The 20,187-nt window shown below is 36.7% G+C and overlaps 1 protein-coding gene across 3 annotated transcripts in view; it reads left to right on the top strand.

The window, feature by feature from the left end:
- The window catches only part of PDE1C (phosphodiesterase 1C), a 335,246-nt gene that overhangs the window by 230,597 nt on the left and 84,462 nt on the right, over positions 1–20,187 (top strand). For 2 of the 3 annotated variants that reach the window (XM_087917919.1, XM_087917921.1), the window contains exons 5-8: positions 2,788–2,970; positions 7,134–7,200; positions 11,562–11,678; positions 14,780–14,920. In XM_087917919.1, the coding sequence (XP_087774045.1) occupies positions 2,788–2,970; positions 7,134–7,200; positions 11,562–11,678; positions 14,780–14,920 (508 nt within the window). The remainder of the gene's footprint in view (positions 1–2,787; positions 2,971–7,133; positions 7,201–11,561; positions 11,679–14,779; positions 14,921–20,187) is intronic. The other variant, XM_087917920.1, reaches the window with a different exon arrangement.

Genomic DNA, 20,187 nt, shown 5'->3' with positions numbered 1-20,187 from the left:
AGAATTAAAGGTATAAACCTATTTAAAAGACACAGAGACAATGGTTAAAATTTAACTTAAGGGAGGATTCTGCAAGGGTGCATGGGATAGCATTGTTATATTAGAAATAGAAAAGGGTTAGAAAATATGTTAGATGATTAAAGTGAAAGAAAAAATTTCTATTGATGTGTAATGGAATATTTGTTTGTAAAGAGAATAAGGTTCTCAATGATTTAAAAAGAACGTTTAAAAAAACCTGAAAAGAAACATGGAAGATTTTTATCAGTTGACAAGATGAACTTGAATAAGAATAACAACTTTATTGACTACTGTTAATAATTATTGTTTGGTTTTTTTAATTTAAAGACAGTAATAAGTAAAATATGAAATATAGATGATTAAAGTGAAAGACAACTGATATTACTGGGTAATGTTTGTTAAAAGAAATAGAAATGTAAAAGATTATTATTAATATTAATGGCAGAGCTGTATTTGAATAGAATAATTATTCCATTTACTATTTTTATACATATACAGAGGTATATATACATATATACTTTTATCTTTTAAGAATTTAGTGTGTATTTTAAGGGAATGTACCAAGCAGAATTCGATTGAAAATAGGTATGTGTTATAAAATAGAGGTTAGAAAATGAATGTTATAACTGTAAAGATGTAACTTAAATTTTTAAATAAGATTTGAAAACAGATACGAAGGTGTTACACTGCAGTCTAGTAATTTCAGGGGAAAATTTGTTTTATGTGAAAAGATAATATGATACTGTAAACAGGACAGATGAAAGTATAAAAACATTGATTAGAAAGATTTTAAAAATTAGAAAAAGATATGTAATTGAATTAAGAAAGGAATGAGATAATTTAAAATAAGGCTATAGGAAGTAAAGAAAGGGAAAAGTTATTGAACAAATTGCGAAAATAGTTGTAAGATATGGATTAGAATGTATAAGATAAATATGTATTGAGTTTATGTCTGTATGGAGAAGTGATAACCCGGGGCCATGCTGTTCTGAAAAAAAAAGATATTTCATTTGTATTTATATGTTTTGTGAAAAATTAAATAAAACTTTTATTTAAAAAAAAAGTCCTCGCACATTATGGCAGTATACAAATGCCAAGCAACTTAATAAACAAATACAATTCAATTCAACTGAAATTAACATTAAAGTTATTATCACTAAAACCAATAACATTTCAAAACTTAATAAAGGAGATTTGTTTTTATCATTTGTCTGAGAAGGGTAGATCAAAGGCACCCCATAAAGAAGACATTTCAGTTCAGTCCCAAATGTGCTTTTTTTTCTTTTGTCAAAAGGCAACTGGACTTTCTGCTTTTTTCTTTGAAGATGTTTTACTTCTCATCCAAGAAGCTTTTTCAGCTTGACTGGATGGTGGGAATGGAAGGATTTATACTCCTTGCAGACAACTGGACATTTGCATTCTTTTAGCAGGTTGTTAAGGTCATCTGGAGGTTTATCTGTGTCATCACATGGTCTCCTGAGTGGTGCAAATTGTTATGGAGCCTACTTGGAACTGTTGAAAGGAATGTGTTGTAGATTGGGGATAGATGATTCCATATTCCTGCCCTCTGTTGAGAGAGCTGTTCAAAATTGAACGGCCTGATGACAGATAAACCTCCAGGTCACCTTAACGACATGCTAAAAGAATGCAACTGAGTGAATGAAAAAAAGTACCTTTGGGATAACTATGACTTGGATGACTGAGAATCTCCATCAGGGGTGGGATTCAAATTTTTAACAACCGGTTCTGTGGGCGTGGCTTGGTGGTCATGTGACCAAGTGGATGTGGCTTGGTGATCATGTTATTGGCTGGGTGTGACCAACTCAATATCACTCACATCGAGGCGTGCATCTCCTCGCCTAGCCTTGCATTACTGTGGGGATGCTGTAACAGTCATAAGTGTGGAAAAATGGTCATGAGTCACTTTTTGCAGTGCCATTGTAACTTTGAATGGTCACTCCACACAAGCAAAGTACCAGCAAAGGAGGGGGGAAAAAACTCCGGAGAACTCTAGTCCTGCCAAGAATGTAATAAGGGTTAATGGAGAGGCAGTTTCTGTAAGAAGTTTCTGTTTCCTTCCTGCCTTCCTTACAGGATTAGGCCAGTAATTTCTTTTAACAACCGGTTCTCTGAACTGCTTAGAATGTTAACAACCGGTTCTAGCGAATAGATGCGAACTGGTAGAATCCCACCCCTGATCTCCATAGACATTCCAGTTCAGTGTTAAAATCTGCTGTTATAGAAAGGTTGGAAGAATTGTAGAAGAATTGAAAAGTTACTACTAATAAGCATGGGTTTTTATGGATTTTCTTTTGCTTTCTTTTTAATCTGTGGAAATCGCTCTACCATAGAATAACTTATCTTGAGTTTTTAAAATGGCAAAAGAATGGAAAACACATCAGACAAGCATTTTGGCTGAACTGCTAGCATTTGAAAATATCCTAAGTATAAAAACACAATTGAGTCCTGGATACATTGCAATTTTAATCTTGAATAACCCTAAAATGATAATGTGCAGTATATGATTATTGTGTATTCTAAAAATAAGGTACTTTGTATTTTGGTAGCATTGTTGTTCACCAGACAAAACACAATATCAGTAATAGTTTTCATTCAATTTACCTCTTCTGCAGAATGAAATAGAATAAAATAAAGTTCTAAACTCACTAACCAATAGATTTATATATGGGTTTGACATGTCTGACAATTGGAAGAATATTGTTTCAGTATAGCTATTCCTTAATATAATTTTTCCTCTGTCCTTTTCAGGCACCTCTTGGACACAGAAGATGAGCTTAGTGATATTGAGTCTGACTCGGTGCCTTCAGAGGTACGGGACTGGCTGGCTTCTACTTTCACCCGACAGATGGGTATGATGCTAAGAAGAAGTGAAGAAAAGCCGCGATTCAGAACCATTGTTCATGCAGTTCAAGCTGGAATATTTGTTGAGAGGTAAAAGGCAGTGGACAGAGACTGTAGATTTAATCTTGAATAAAGGCTATTTGACATTTTTTTAACATTCTGATGATAATTAGTGCCTTCATGTCACTGTTCACTGATGGCAATTTTCTGAAAAAGTCCTTGCCATTTTCTTAGCAAGATTTCAGAAGTTTTTTGCCATTGTCTAATTCCTAGGGTCAAGAAAGAGAGACTACCCTAAGGTCACCCAACTGGCTTCATGCCTAAAGTGGACCTAGAATTCATGGTCTCCCAGGTCCTAGCCTTATGCCTTGATTACTACTCCAAACTGGTTGTCTCTCTGATGATCTACAAAGATAAATAACCATGAACAAAACCATTGCCACATATCATTGCCACATACATATATATTGAAACTATTATAATAAATTGGATTAAAACACAAGCTTATTTAAAGATTTAAGAAGTGATTCTCAATTATTTTATTAAATGAGCCATTGTTGGTATAAACTTGAATCCAATCCATTGTCTGACTTTGGAAAACGAAAAAAGAATTATCGACTAATAACCTTTTTTTAAATGGGTGAGAGCTAGAAAGCAAATATAGCTGTTTTGATTCATGGGGCAAAGAAATCCAAAATTCACTTTGTTAGGACCAATAATGTTTGCATCAAGACAAGTTCCTTGTGTGTCCAATCACACTTGGCCAATAAAGAATTCTATTCTATTCTATAAAATGTCATAAAATAATGTACACATTTTCAAGTTATTTAGAATCCTTCTTCAGATTAGACCTTACTTAAAAAGGGAGAAAAGCTAAAGTTGATACAAATGCAATATTAGACAATCTTAAAAGAGAAAATGCTGTTTATTAGGCTAGAAAAATCCAGTCATCTACAACTGATGGGTTATCAGGCTCCAAAGCATCCTTTAATTTCTGCAATATGCTGAAGAAACATCTAATAACTAAACCCCCTGCCAAAAATTTTCAAGTGGTAGATCTCACTGATTTTGAATGCTGGTTGTTGAAAAAGAAATTGAACGCTTGTTTAAAAGAGTCCTACCACTCATATACAAACTGAGATGTTGCATATAAGAAGAAAATACAAAAAACTCATAAGATTAAAGAAAATAGTTTTGACATTTCAGTCTGGTCAGAACTCAATCTGGATACCAAAACTCATAACGCAGTAATATTTTGGCACTCTGTAACAAATGTCCTAAAGGAACGGAGATTTGCATTTGATATACTAATCTCTGCTGAGGACTTGGAGAATTATTATCAATATTTGTTTCCTTCCACAGAACCTATAGAGAAACTGTCTTTAAACAGTGATTTAGTAAATCCTAGAACTCCTCCCCGTTGGCCACCAGAAGGAGATACAATCCATCATTAAAGGAGATACAATCAGAGGTGGGCTTCAAAAATTTTAGCAACCTGTTCCCTGCCTGGTTGCTGGATGGGTGTGGCCATAGCAGGCATGGCCTAGTTAGCCTCCTGCACCAGGGTTTTCACCCTCCCCAGGCTCCAGAGGCTTTCCTTGAGCCTCCAGGAGGGCAAAAACAGTCTCCCCAGGCTCCAGAGGCCCTCTGGAGGCCAGAAATGGGCCCATTTCTTGCCTTCTAGTGCCTCCAGGAGGCCCATTTTTCACCCTCCCCAAGCCTCCACTTACCTGGCATCCAAAATGGGCCATGTGGGGACTCCTGGGAGGGGCAGGGTGTGGTGGACGGGGCCAGGCAGGGGTAGGATTTGCCAGTTTGCTGAACCGGACATAAAATGGCCATAAAATTAGCTACTGGTTCACCCAAACCGTGGTGAACCAGTAGCAGCCCACCCCAGATACAATCCATCATTAAAAGGAGATACGATCCATCATTAAAAGCTTAAAGAGCAATAAAGCCCCAGGTGAAGATTTTTTACCAGCAGAATTATTTAAGAAATTTCCCAATTGACAGGTCTTTTTACACATATAAGTAACACCTGCCATATACCAGATGGGTGGAAGATGGCAATAGTTGTTTCCATATATAAAAAAGAGAATAAAAAGTATCCTAGTAATTATAGGCCCATCAGTCTGATTGACATTGTAGCAAAAATATATGCTAGGTTCCTTTTGAATAGAATTGAAATATGGGAAGAGGAAGACCATATCCTCACAGAAGAACAAGCAGATTTTAGACAAAGCCGATCTACAATTGAAAACCTTTGTCTTGAACCATCTAATTGCCAACTATTCCTATAAGAGGAGACCCCTGTTTGCTGTTTTATAGAGCTCACAGCAGCATTTGATATTACGAGAAGTAATATGGAGTAAATGGACATCTCTTAAAATAGAATGTAGAGTGCTGGTTTTGATTAAAGCCCTTTATACAAGTACCTGTTTGAGGGTGTGGTATGGGGTTTAAGGAGCTCTGACTAATAGGATTCACACAAATAAAGGGATAAGGCAAGGGTGTATCCTGGCCTCATTATTATTTACTTTATATATCAATGACTTGCCAGAGTTAATGAAGGATCCCATGCAGGGGTGGGATTCAGTTTTTTTAACAACAAGTTCTGTGTGTGTGGCTTAGTTGGTGGGTGTGGCTTGTTGGTCATGTGACTGGGTGGACGTGGCCAACTCGACATCAGTCATGTCAAGGGGCACTTCTCCTCGCTTGGCCTCTCATGACAGTGGGGATGCTGCAATGGTCATAAGTGTGAAAAATGGTCATAAGTCGCTTTTTTTCAGTGCCATTGTAACTTTGAATGGTCACTAAATGAACTATCGTAAGTCAAGGATTACCTGTACAAAAATACAAAAAACTTCTTTGCTTGCAAAAAGCTAAATACCAATTATTAGATTAAAAATACCTGCAAGCTGGAGTTACAAATCAGGCAGGGTGTCAGAGCACCTTGAGGAATGAAAATAGTTAAAATGCAGTGATAACTATCAAGCAGCCAACTCTTGATCATAAAGTGAAATCCTTTAACAGAGAGGTCATTTAAGCTCTCCAGAAAAAGCACACCCAGGAAAAGCAATCCTTAGATCCATTTGCATCACTTAAAGATACCAGCTGGTCTCACTCACCTCACAAGATATCCTAAGGAAATCATCCAGATTTAAGGAAAGATCACATGCCCCCCAGGAAGGCAGTAAAAAAAAAGTCAGTGCCAAGCTTGCCTCCTGCTTCTTCGAAGTATACCCTAAAAGGACAGTGCCAGATAGTACTAAAATAGTGATGGAAGACCCCCTCCCCAGATAGAAAAAGAAACCCTGAGGCAGGAAAAAATTCAAACACAATACAAATAATTAAATCACAACAGTAGCTGTTGCTTGTTGACGCTCAATAGGAAAAATTATCCCATCACAGGATTAAACGTCTCCAAGCACAGAATTAACCTTCACCAAAAACCAGTTTTAGACTAAAACTCAGAAAAGGTATGTAAATTCATGTTTGAATGTCACTCTTTCTGGTTAGCCATGAAACTTGCTGAATGTCACTCATCTTGGTTCCCTGTCACTAAAAGCTTTGCTTCATTATTCAAGTATTTCTTCAAAGTGCTGATTGTCCAGGGAAGTATTTCCTCCCAACAGCAGTGTAAAAATCTTAAAACAACCCTTCCCCTTTAAGAAAGCCAAGCCTCACAAGTTCCGGAGACAGGAAGTCTAGGCGTACTGGCAAGAATGTAATAAGGGTGGAAAAAAACAAAAGGAGATTCCTTCTAACTACCGATTCTCCAAACTGCTTAGAAAGTTAACAAGGGGTTCTATAGAACCGGACAGAACCGGTAGAATCCCACCCCTGGTTATATTTGTGTGAAACATGATGAACATGCATATAGATCAGGGTTAGGTTATGGGAAGAAGAGATATTTGTAACTTTTTTATGGGTGAAGAGAAATTACATTTATCTTTACGTGTGATGAAGATTGGAAGTTACTTCTTTTTTCCCCTTCACTTACTTTCTTCTTTTTCTTTTCTCCCTTTTCTTTTCTTTGTTTTTGAATTTTTTAATCTATTTCTTTTTCTGAGTATAGTTTACATTTATTTTTACTATTATAATCAAAATCTTTTATAAAATGTATGAAAAAAGAGCAAATAAACAAAGATAAATTGTTTTACTTAGATAAGTCATATCCACCATTAAGAATTTAGGTATGCTCTAATTTTCATTTCTTACACTTCTCATACATTATTTTTTTATCATGATAGAATGTACAGACGTACATCCAATGTGGTTGGACTTAGCTATCCCCCAGCTGTAATCACAGCACTAAAGGTAATATCAATGAATAGTTTTTATTATAAATTATTAAAATATTATAGTATTGATTTTGTTTCTGTAGTATATATTTTGTTTTCTCAAAATTTGGTTTTCATATTAAATGAAATCTGCTTAAAGAAACAAATATGAACAACTCTGATATTGCTTAAAATAAGAAATGTCATTGTTGCTCTCAGTACAAGCTGTCTTATTGTACTTGTTTTGTATATAAGAGGAAGAGTTTACATCAATATGTATGTTTTATCACTTTTCCCCTCCTTCTTGTACACATTTTTGTTAAGTTATCTTAACAAATTATGATGAAGTACTGTTTTATGTAGTGAAGGAACACCATACATCAATTTGCAAACAACCTGATCTCCTGTGTAAGTGGATTTTTTTTCACATGCAATTACATCATTTTAGTACTTCTTTCTTCTCAAAATGAACTAAATTTTCTATGCACATGAGACATTTACATGGAGGTATAAACTATTATTTGAGTTAGCCAAGGGAGTGGATGAATTTCCATTCAACTGCTGTTCCAGAACACAGTTATTGATATTAATAAATGTGGATCAGGCCTAAATCCCTCATTAAGTACATTCTTTCTACTGTACATAAGGACATTAAATTATAATGCATCATTCCTATGGCTGATATCATTGGTCAGCTTTGTTTGTCAGTGAATTAGTACACGAAGGATTTTCATGGAGCAATCCTTTAAATCTTGTGTTGATCCTAACAAATTAAGAAAAACCCTTATTGAAACCTCAGATGTAGACTTCATGTCTATTTGAAGCAGAATAAAATGAAATTTTACATAATGACCTGAATTGTAACTAGTAGGTCTAAAAATCACGTGGCTTTAGGAATAAGAGCTGCGGTGGCACAGTGGTTAGAATGTAGTACTGTAGGTAGGGGTGGGATTCTACCAGTTTACACCTATTTGCTAGAACCGGTTGTTAACATTCTAAGCAGTTCGGAGAACTGGTTGTTAAAAGAAATTACTGGCCTAATCCTGTAAGGCAGGAAGGAAACATTCTGGTGTTCCTTGCAGAAATTGCCTCTCCGTTAACCCTTATTACATTCTTGGCAGGACTAGACTTCCTATCTCAGGAATTTCTGGAGTTTTTTCCCCCTCCTTTGCTGGTACTTTGCTTGTGTGGAATGACCATTCAAAGTTACAATGGCACTGAAAAAAGTGACTCATGACCATTTTTCACACTTACGACTGTTGCAGCATCCCCACAGTCATGAGGCCAAGCAAAGAGATGCATGCCTTGATGTAAGTGATATTGAGTTGGCCACACCCAACCAATAACATGACCACCAAGCCACGCCCATCACCTAAGCCACCCACAGAACCGGTTGTTAAAAAATTTGAATCCCACCCCTGACTGTAGGCTATTTCTGTTGATCACTGGCTGCCAGCAGTTTGGCAGTTCGGGTCTCACTGGTTCAAGGTTGACTCAGCCTTCCATCCTTCCAAGGTTGGTAAAATGAGGACCCAGATTGTTACAGGCAATTGCTGACTCTGTAAAATTTTAAAGTGGGCTGTGAAGCACTGTGAAGTGGTATACAAGTCTAAGTGTTATTGCTAAGTGCTATTGCTATTTGTAACTGATTTTGGTTTAAATCCCATTTAAGTATCCATATGAAGAAATATTAGTGTGACCCATATTAATAGAATTGCACTTATCCAGTTGGATGTAAATTCTCCTTACTATTATAAAATACTACTGCTCCTTAGAGAAAATTTTTCTGTTAGTTAAAAATAACTTTCCTGTGAAATCTTTCATTTTTGTCTATTTGTCTCAGTTAGAAATGAACTAATTTCATGGTAAATAAATTAAACTCCACTGTAGTGGAATTGTTTTATCAGTGAAAAGCAGACTAGAAAATATAAACATAAATAAATGAATTTGGTTTCCAGACAGTAAACTCATTGTTCTTATCATTTCAAATATTAATGTGGTAAATTAGAAGATCACAGATTTTGAGTCTTCATATTGCCTCCTTATTGCTCTGGAAGCTGAATTGCCAACATTCTTCTGAAATTGAATACAAATATTTTTGTGATCATTAAATAACATCCTTGTACCAGACTTGAAATTCTTGCTTTATCTTTTGAGTCTGGTTGATCTCATAAAGCGGTGTATATATGTGCATACATGCCCTTACCCAAAACACATTATTTCTTTGCAAATATTGGTCAGAAATTAAGTGCCTATCAAAATATCCTTCTTAGGCTGATACAACTTTACAGTTTACAAACATCCTAGGAAGAATTGCCCTTTTGTCTTCTTTTACAGCTGGAGCCAAATCATACATATGTATGTATGAAATTTAGTCATCTTGTTTTCTACAATTAGAATACTTTGGGGAAATAGGAAGTAATTTGCAGTAGTGCCTGAAGATAGCATCAGAAGATTCCAGTGTGAAATTTTAAATATTTTGAGCATTATTATGGACATGTAGGTTCATTATCTATGGCTAGGTGCAAAATAAAATGACAAAGGTCAAAATGAAATAAATTTTCAGATATTTCCATTAGAGTTCTTCTAATGGAAGTCTAGCTACTTCAAGGGTTCCAATGTTTAAATTGATTGATTTGTGCTCTCATTAAAAAGAAAAGAAAAAATGGTAAGTTGTAGAGGATAAGCCAGCAGTGTTTTGCTGCTTTTTCTTGTACTTTAACCCCACAGAGGTGTTTTAAAGTAAAGAAAATGGCTTCTTGGAGAAAAGGCAAGAAAATAATATAATTAATGGATCATATTTTAAAAATTCTATCTAGATTTTGGAGAGAAATAGATGTGCATGTGACCTTTTTTCTGACTTGAGTCTTTTCCACTAGGCCCAGGTTTATCTCTGTATAAAAATCTTGGAACCTTTGAAATAAGGACTGTGATTACAGCAGTACATTTATTTTTATGTCTGTTTTAAATGAGATCAATCAAATCTGAACACAGCAATATTAAATGTTGTACACCCTTATTCCATAACTAACAATCATGACATCTGTTCAAAAATAATTTCCCAAGAATACTTTACAAATAGATGCCTCAAACTGTTTAAACTTTAAAGAGACTCAGCATGAGCTCAGCTAATCTGAATTTGAATTTGAATTCAGAAATATCGTATCATTTCCCAATAATAATACGAGAATAATCATTTAATCATTCTAAACATTTTTCATTTACCACTATTCTTCTGTTTATGCATTGGTAACTTAAATCATTTTAAGTACAGTGACTTCTATTTTCAAAGCATTATTTGAAAATACTATAACAACATGGATTTCACTCACTGTGTGCTTTGCTAATTGCTTGCAGTAGTTTTATTCAGGGGTAGGATTCAATTTTTTTAACAACCAGTTCTGTGGGGCATGGCTTAGTTGGTGGGCATGGCTTGTTGGTCATGTGACTGGGTGGACATGGCTTGTTGGTCATGTTATTGGCTGGGTGTGGCAAACTCAATATCACTCACATCGAGGCATGCATCTCCTCGCCTGGCCTTTAATGACTGTGGGGATGCTGCAACAGTCGTAAGTGTGAAAAATGGTCATGAGTCACTTTTTTCAGTGCCATTGTAACTTTGAATGGTCATTCCACACAAGCAAAGTACCAGCAAAGGAGGGGAAAATAACTCCAGAGACGTTCCTGAGACAGGAAGTCTAGTCCTGCCAAGAAATGTAATAAGTGTTAACAGAGAGGCAGTTTCTGTAAGCAACACCAGAATGTTTCCTTCCTGCCTTCCTTACAGGATTAGACCAGTAATTTCTTCTAACAACTGGTTCTCCAAACTGCTTAGAATGTTTAAAAAACAGTTCTAGCGAATAGGTGAGAACTGGTAGAATCCCACCCCTGGTTTTATTTAGTCTGAAAACACAACAGAAATTTTTACAGCCAAATTTCATTTGGCAAATTCATTTCTAATATAATTAAATATATCTTATCAATATTTGTTCTAACTTGTAACACAATAGAGTATCTCCTTTCTTGTCAATACTGGTATATACTTTTCTTCATATTAATTAAAACATGGAAAATGATTTAAACCACTCTTTCATATTAACATAGTAATAAAATGGAATCAGTAATTTGTGTAACAATTAAAAAGTAAAGAAATTTGTATTTATTTCTTCTGTGTTGTACTGCTATATAACCATCAAGGCAACAGGCAAGAAATGAAAGAAAATAAGCACAAAAATGAACTCTCCAAAACATTATAATCAAAATGCAACACTGGCAGAAAAATCCTTTTATTAGTTGGACCACTTTTTTTTGAGGACCATGTTAAGAACTAGGTGTGTGTTCTTTGTGTGCAGATGATGAAGAGAATATACTAATGCCCCCCTTTTCCCCTTTGCACAGAATGTTGACAAGTGGTCGTTTGATGTATTTACATTAAATGATGCTAGTGGGGATCATGCACTAAAATTTATTTTCTATGAACTGCTCACACGCTATGATTTGATCAGCCGTTTCAAGGTTAGTAGTTTAGTACCTACTCCTTTCTCCTATTCCATAGATCAGTAATTTATATTTATTTTGTGATTGTTTTGTATTTTGGCTACTGATTACAATATACTGTCCTTTGATTTATTTTGAATGTTCTTGTTATTGTAATAAACAAAATTGGGCAATTTCAGAAATCTATGACTCTGTTATATATGGAATAAATTAGTAGTATTAAAAGGCTTCGCCAAAGGAAGACATCTTGTAAAATTATGGCTCATCTGCCTCATACTTTCTGACTTTATTATTTTCAATACTTTTTGCTTCCTATTCCTATCCAGGTTATTTGTGGCTTATTTCTCCCTGATTCTAAGTTTTGAATTCTCTGTGTGGATAAGACATGAATAAGTATTCTGGGGAGTACTTGCAAGGAATTTTACTTTGCAAGGATTTAATAAATATAGGCAGGACATATGTGAAAACATATACATACAGAAAAAAAATCAGAATCCCCTTGTTTTCATAGCTTGTTTCCAAAGAGGTACAAATGGCCAAAGCCCAAAATTGGGATACACTGATGTCCAGAAGGCTGAGAGTCCAAACATGGATTGTTGGTCCAAGTTCCGAGTAGTAGAGTTTCCACAGGCAGCAAGCACCTGCTCTGTACTTAGCCATTTGGGCTCTAGGACTGTCAAGAGATCATGATTTGTAAGGAACAGAGAGTACAGTTTTTCACCAATCATTATATTGATCAATACAATAGAATTATAGTGTGTTCTCTAATGGGGAAATGCAAAAGCTATAATAATGTAAATATGATTAATTAACATTAGTGCTTATTCTATAAAACTATCTGCATTTGGGGGGACAAAAGTGTTATTTGGCATTACAGGAAGTAAAGGAAAAGAACATAATTCTTCACACATCTCAGACAAGTGGTAATTCAGCATTTATTGATTGATTGATTGATTGATAACAGTTACATACAATAAACCTCCAAAGAATCTGAAGCTTAAATAATAAAGCAAACATTTGTCTGTATAATGTCTGTATTACAACATAAAGCCAAAAAATATAATACTTTCTTATCTGTAATAGGAATTGGACAGAATTTGTGATTACTGTCATTGATTTAACAACTACAATAAATCAATTACAATTTCTAGAGCGGTGCAAAACTGATTTAACAACTACAGTGTGAAGACTTACCCACAATACCGAAGAGATTGTTTATCCTTTATCCTTCTTTATTTTTATTGGCAGTAGAATCATTATCAGCAAAAATAAATCTTGAAGTTAGAAAGATTGGAGTTAAATTAGCAACTCAAGTACATGTATTGAAATTATATGCTAATGATGCTGTACTTTCAATTCCCCAACTGAAAGGTTACTTACTACTGTTAATGGAGGTATAAAGCAATATTGTCTTATATGGATTAATGAAGGAAAAACTCCCATTAACTTTAGAAGAGATTGATCAATAACTGCATTCTCTTCAATGTAATTATGAAACTCCATGGGAACAATACAATGAAGTATATGTGTGGTTCTCAAGAGCATTCTCTATTTTTTTTTCTTATCTTTTTGAGAAGGAGTAAAGCATGGCTATATTTTGGTAATCATTCTTAATTTTTACATAAATTTTCTTATGCAAGCCCAATATTAGAGTTTCACTTTCCTATATTCGTTAGAAAATACCTTCGGCTCTAGTTGATCAAGGTGGCATGGCCATCATCTTAGGTGATGCCTTGGAGAATTTGCTTTATGGCAGAGAGAATGTCCCAATGTCAACTACAGTAAAACCAAGGTATTATCCATTGTACGTTGCCATTCTTGGAAAAATTGATGTAATTTATGTTGCTCAAACTAACTCATTCAAATATCTTGAAGCATTTTTTAATATCTTAGCACCACTGTATGAGAAAATAAGGAAAATCTCTTTGCTGGACCAGAGTCTTCCAAAAAACAAAACATGTATTAAAAGTGAATATGTAATTTTTAAATTTAAAGATTTATGTGAAAGCACAATGGATCTTCCTAATAATGGAATATATTATTCCAAAATAACCCCCAAACAAATTTATTTCTGTATTAATATATTTGTTTTCATAGAGTAGAAATTCCAAAATTAGCTGTGGTAAAATATAAATTGGCCATAACTTTCATATTATTAAAAAAAGTGCATTTCTAACTTATAAATAAGTTAAGCCATGATCTAGAACAGGGGTGTCAAACTCATGATGACACATTTTCATCATGTGACGTATCTCAACTTATTTTCCCTTCACTAAATCAAGGGTGGGAGTGGCCAGTGCATGACGCATCTGGCCCGTGGGCTGCAAGTGTGATACCCCTGATCTAGAACTATTCAATCATGATTATATAATTATATATCTCCATACCCAAAATAGTGGTTAATAATTATATATTACTGTAATGTAAATCAGAGGTGGTATTCAGCAGGTTCTGACCAGTTCTGGAGGACCGGTAGCGGAAATATTGAATAGTTTGGAGAACTGGCAAATACCACCTCTGACTGGAGATTTTACAATATCCTTCCCCTGCCATACCCACCAAGCCACGTCCATAGAACCAGTAGTAAAAAAAAATTGAATCCCACCACTGATGTAAATAATATAAAATTAGTTTGATAATGTTACAATGAAGGTACTTATTTTTTAATTAATTTTTATGCTGACCATCTTTCCTATAAGGTAGCTCTGAGCAGATTACAGGATATAAAACAAATAGAAAAATAATTAAAACATTAAAACTACACAGATTAAGATTTTAAAAACTATACCTAAACCAGAAGAGATGGATATGACAAGGATGATTTTTTTTACTCCGTCAACCACCTATTATCTATAGATTAAACATCTTAATTCTGAAAGAAAGTGCTGATATGTTGCTTATATTTTGTATTTATTAATGATATAATTTATTAGGGATATCTAGAACACATTATGTAACTCTAAGAAGATAAGATTGAGTGCTGGCATTTGCTTAAAGAATATCAGATTTTTCAAACACAATGAAACACTGTTGATGAAAAGTTTGGTAAGATTAAATCAATCTATTATTGTGCTAAATGTGTTCACAATCTACCCTCCTTTTTATGTATATATATATAGATTCCAATTTCTGCTCTTGTCTCCTTTGTGGAAGCTCTGGAAGTTGGCTATAGCAAGTATAAAAATCCATACCACAATCTAATGCATGCAGCAGATGTCACACAGACTGTTCATTACCTTCTTTTTAAGACAGGTGTAGCAGTAAGTAGACAAAATACTAATTAATTAAGAGACCAATATGAAAATAGTTATGCAATTGATCATGGCAATAAAATAGGTTTGAAGGTATTTATGGCACAATTAAAATTTTGGGTTTGCTAAAGTAGGTCTTTTTCCAATTTTTTTAATTGATTGAATGTATGGCATTAAGTTGTTGACTTAGTGAGGGCAAGGTTTTATTAATTAAGGCTTTTTGGATTATAATTTGATGTTTTGACATATGCTATGAGTAAGATGTCTGTAGACCTTTTCTAACAATATTGTTAAACTTAGGATTTTTGAGTTATAGACTTATTAAATGTTCAGATAAATGAAGATAACTTTATTAATTAAACTCTTTTATTGTTAGGATAGATGGTCAAGTCCAATATATTAATGTCACTCCAGTGTTTCTTACAGAATATATACTGTAATGTACAGTAATTGTATCACAAATCTGTTAAAACTACAGTCACTAATACAACAAAGATTTAAGTATATAAGTCTGAACCTGTATTGCAACTCAGACCATAAAGAGTCCTACTGTCTAAGAGTTTGCAATTTATACCTCTTTCTATGTTAATAATTATCAATGCGACTTTCCCATAAACTAATGCTGATAATACTTATGAAGATAATGTCTCATTTTTGCAACAGTTTGATGTAGAATACATTACGAATATAGTAGAAGATATGTTTGGGATAAAACAATTTATGTTTCAGTGAACAAAATTTAAAATGCTTTGACTTTAGGAAACAATGGCATCTCAGAACAAAGCACATGCTACTTGTTACTATTCAACCAACAGGAACTTTGGCCAAAGGGCTGATTATTTTAAAATAATAAAGGAAATTCCTATAACAAACTATGGGAGAGGCAGCTTTAACTTTTATATCCTATGCATGTATTAATATAAAAAGATATAAAAATTTAGGATATGTCAGGGTAATGATGATTTAATAGCTGACCAGCTACTGTAATACTGCAATGATGCTACAATGATGTTGGATGCTGGAATGAGATTTTTGAAACTGTTACCACTTTAAGAGGCTGTACCGTAAGAGAGGTCCTGTTGGGGCATATCTCTCTCTCCATGTGCGCTTCCATGATGTAAATTACTGATTGCTGTTAGTTCAAGACTTGTCTCAAACTACTTGTATGCAGGGGTGGACTGCTGGGGGTTCGCAGAGGTTTGGGAGAGCCCCGAACTAAGATTCTGTGCAGTTTGGAGGACTCCCAAATGCCACTCCTGGCTGCCCTGTACTGCCCATGCCACCTCTCCCAGCAATCTGCATGTGGCCCATTTTGGATGAAGGTAAGTGCAGGGCACATGCGGAGGCTCAGGGAGGGCAAAAAACAGGCCTCCCAGAAGTTCGGGAAGGCTGGAAATGGGCCATTTCTGGCTTCCAGAGAGCCTCTAGAGCCATTTTTGCTCTCCCAGAGGCTCAAGGAAAGCCTCTAGAGCCTGGGGAGGGCAACCCCCCCATCCTGGCACAGGAGGCTGACTATGCCACACCCACCATGGTCATGCCCACCTAGCATCTGGGCAGTGAGCCCTTTGCTAAATTTTTTGAAGCCCACCCCTGCTTGTATGTCTCAAACTGGGGTTTGCCACTGGGGTGGCTTTTGTAGGGATAAAACCACTATATTTAAATACAAACCTCTGTTTGCTGTATTTGCTCCTGGGTTGTCTCACATAGTCACACTGTGTACACTCTGACAGGATAACAGCAATTAAAAAGAAAGAATCAGAGTTACAATAAACCAACAAGCTAGTAGTTACTTTCTGAAAACTCAGTATAAATAGATCCATTTGTGTACACAAAATGTACACAATGATTCAACTATACCAAGCAAGGTAGGTATTTCCCACTGAATATTTATGTTTAGTGGGATTGGATTTTTTTGGGGGGTGGGGTGTAACATTGCTCAGTGCTTAAGGGGCTAGACTTGTTGGCTGGAAAGCCAGAGCCCAGTTTCGAGACCTAAGCTCCACACGACAGGGTAAATTCCCATCCTCATCCCAGTTCCTGTTGCCCTAGTATCTCAAAAGCATACTGATGCAAGTAGATCAGGGTGTCAAACTCAAGACCTGTGGGCTGGATCCAGCCTGTGGGCTGCTTAGATTCCCATGGGGCCAACCTGGAAATATTAAAGGACCAGCCTGTGATACCTCTGCCAGTGAAAATGGACCATGGAGGTGCATAGGTGCAATTTCAGTTTCCACAGCCCCTTGCAGCACTTTGCTCACTGAAAATGGCTCATGAGGGGCCTTGTGAGGCCCATTTTCGGCCTCCAAGGCCCTCTGTGCCCATTTTCAGCTGGCAGAGTACTTCAGGAGGCTGTGGAGGCTAAAAACAGGCCTGCAGGGGCCCTGCGAGGCCCCCACATGGCCTGTTTTTACTGGCAGAGGTATTGTCTGCTTGTCATTTGATATTTTCTGGCCAGCCCCATGGGCCAGATCTACAAAGCCTGTGGGCCAGATCCGGACCCATTTTCAGCTGGCAGAGTGCTGCAGGAGGTAGTACCTTCTTCCCCTTTTCTATCCAGAACTAGGTACTCTCTAAGATTGGGTTATCCCTGCCCCCCCAATATTTCCACCCCAATATTAACCAGGCTTAACTCTGCATAGCTTCTAAATCCAGAGGAGAACCATATGCTAAGCTTTGAACTAATAAGTATTGTATTTAAACCTTGAGACTTTGCCTCCTGAAGCTGATCTAATTTTTCCCATTTGATTCATTTAACATTTGTTGTTTTTTCTCCTCCAAGATGGTGTCTAAATCAGGGATTGCCAACCTTTTCGACCTCAGGGACCACCAAACTCGTAATTTTAAATCCCGCAGACCCTGGGAAAATCCCCAAAAAAGTCTGCAGGAAAATTCCCCATCCCATTTTCCTACCAATTGATCATTCTTTATTTGGAATCGCAGGACACCGTCTCAAGCTCCATTCTCAGGGGAAGAAATTGAGAGAGAGAGATACACACACACACTTTTGGCTTCATGCAAGGAAAGCAGTAGAAGCAGCAGAAGTCTTTCTTTCTCTCCCCCAAACTCCTCCAGAAGTGAGTCTTTGTGAGACTTGTCATGCTGGTGCAGCTTCTTGGAGCAGGATACCTTGCAGGGTCCCAAAGACTCATTTCTGGTAGAGTTTGGGGGAGAGAAAGAAAGACTTTTGCTGCTTTCCTTGTGTGCAGCCAAAAACAGAAGAAGAAAGAAGTGGAAAGAAGCAGCCCGGTCGCCAGGCAAGGCACATGGGGCGCATGGAGCAAGTTCCCCCTCTCTGCCCTTTCCCTCCTCCCCTCACTACCTCATGTTGTTTGCAATGTAAGTGATGCAAGCCATGTGTTTCCACGGGCCATGTGGGCGGTGCAGCCTTGTGTTCTCATGCAGTATGGATTAATTGCTTTGGGGGGGTGCCAATTTCTCTGTGGACCACCAAAATTTTCTCGCAGACCACCAGTGGTCCACAGCCTACTGGTTGGTGACCACTGGTCTAAATCATTTGGCAGCAGCATAATGACATAAATATAGTTGTGTCAAAACTGACTAGGCCTCAATACAGCAAGGTGTCTATATCATTTTAAAAATCATTTTCTAAATAGAAGTTCATTAGAAGATACATCAATTTCCATGCCCTGTTTGGGTTGGCAGCACCTTCTGCAACTTCTCTTTAGCAGCTAGAACTAGGTACCCTCCAAGATCTGGATGGCTGTTGTTCAGAAGAGCCAAAAAATCTGATCCCCCTCGTACCACAGAGTTTGTCATCTTTTATCTTAATCTTTTACCTGTGGTTATTTAATTGTAATTTTTTTATTGTTGTAAGCCACCCTGGGTCATTGGGAATTGTGTGGTATATCAATTTTATAATTATCGCTAATATTAATTCCTCCTGTAAGGTTGTGTCGGAGGTAATAACAAAGATTGACAGACAGACAGTTTTTAGAGACATCTGTAGAAAGTGTCAGTTCTTTTATGCTCTGCTCCTATACAAAACAGTCAAGACCCATAGCAGCTGGGGACTCCACATGTCTTTAATCTCTACATTATGGAATTGAGACTATTTGTGCCAGAAAATAAATCTCCCTTTGTCTGGAATAGCTATTTTGAATGCAGAGGGGAAAAATGCATCTTGAGCCTATGTCAAATGCACACCATGGCCATGCCCACCCCAGAGAGGCCCCACCCCCACCCCCGGCCCTCCAAGGTCACATGATCCTGATGTGGCCCTCAATGAAATTGAGTTTTACCTAAAATTGAAGTAACCTTAAATAGTTACCAATTTGGTGGGAAAGTAACATCTCTCTTTGACATCATGCTGACCACCTGACCATAGAAATGTCTTCAGACAGCATTGGCTCAAAAGTCTTGAAACAGAGATGAGCACTGCTCCTATAGTTGGTAACAACCAGAAGAATAAAATCTATAGGGACTCATTTACTTTCTTTTATTAGGGTTTCTATGCTTCTTTAATCTAGCAAGGCTCTAGATCAGGGGTATCAAATTCAATTTCATTGAGGGCCGCATCAGGGTTGTGGTGGACCTTGGGGGACCGGTGGGGCAGGGCCAGTTCAATGTCACTCATGTCAGAGATGCCTGTGGTGGGCTGGGCGGGGCTGGGGAGAACTCATCCTTCCTTCCTTCCTTTTCCCTTTTCTTCTTTCTCCTTCCCTCTTCCCTCCCCTTTCTTTCTTCTTCCTTCCGCTCTTTCCTTTTTTCTTTCCTTGTTCTCTTCCACTCTTTCCTTCTTTTTCTTTTTCTTTCCTCTTTCCCTTTCTCCTTTCCTGTTCCTTCTTGGATGCTCAAATGCAAAAGGGGAAACATGTCTTGATGCCTTCTTGCCTTAAGATCAAATGCCACTTTTGCTAGTAGTTTGTGGCCACTTAAAGGACTGAAAACAAACCAGGCACAGTTTATCTCATGCTTGTATTTAATGGGGACATCCACAGATAACACTACAGCAAAACTGTCAAAATGATGACTATGTCTATAGTTGATCAGAACTCCTCTGTTTTTTATGTGCAACACCTTTAGCATTTAGGAACAGAGCTAAGTTAGTTGCTTTTCTATTAATACATAACCCTTAAAAGGGCTCTCTTGTAGGGACCCTGCATGGTCTGATTAAGAGATCCCAACCTTTTTGGCAACAGGGACTGGTTTCATGGAAGACAATTTTTCCATGGACCTGTGTGTGTGTGTGTGTGTGTGTGTGTGTGTGTGTGTGAGTGAGTGAGAGAGAGAGAGAGAGAGACTGTGACTGAGACAAG

This window comes from Pseudonaja textilis, chromosome Z, assembly GCF_049901715.1.
Source record: "Pseudonaja textilis isolate UNSWEBS1 chromosome Z, rPseTex1.2, whole genome shotgun sequence".
NCBI lineage: Eukaryota > Metazoa > Chordata > Lepidosauria > Squamata > Elapidae > Pseudonaja > Pseudonaja textilis.
Note: the sequence above shows the minus strand (reverse complement) of the source record. Positions and strands in the feature narration are given on the sequence as shown.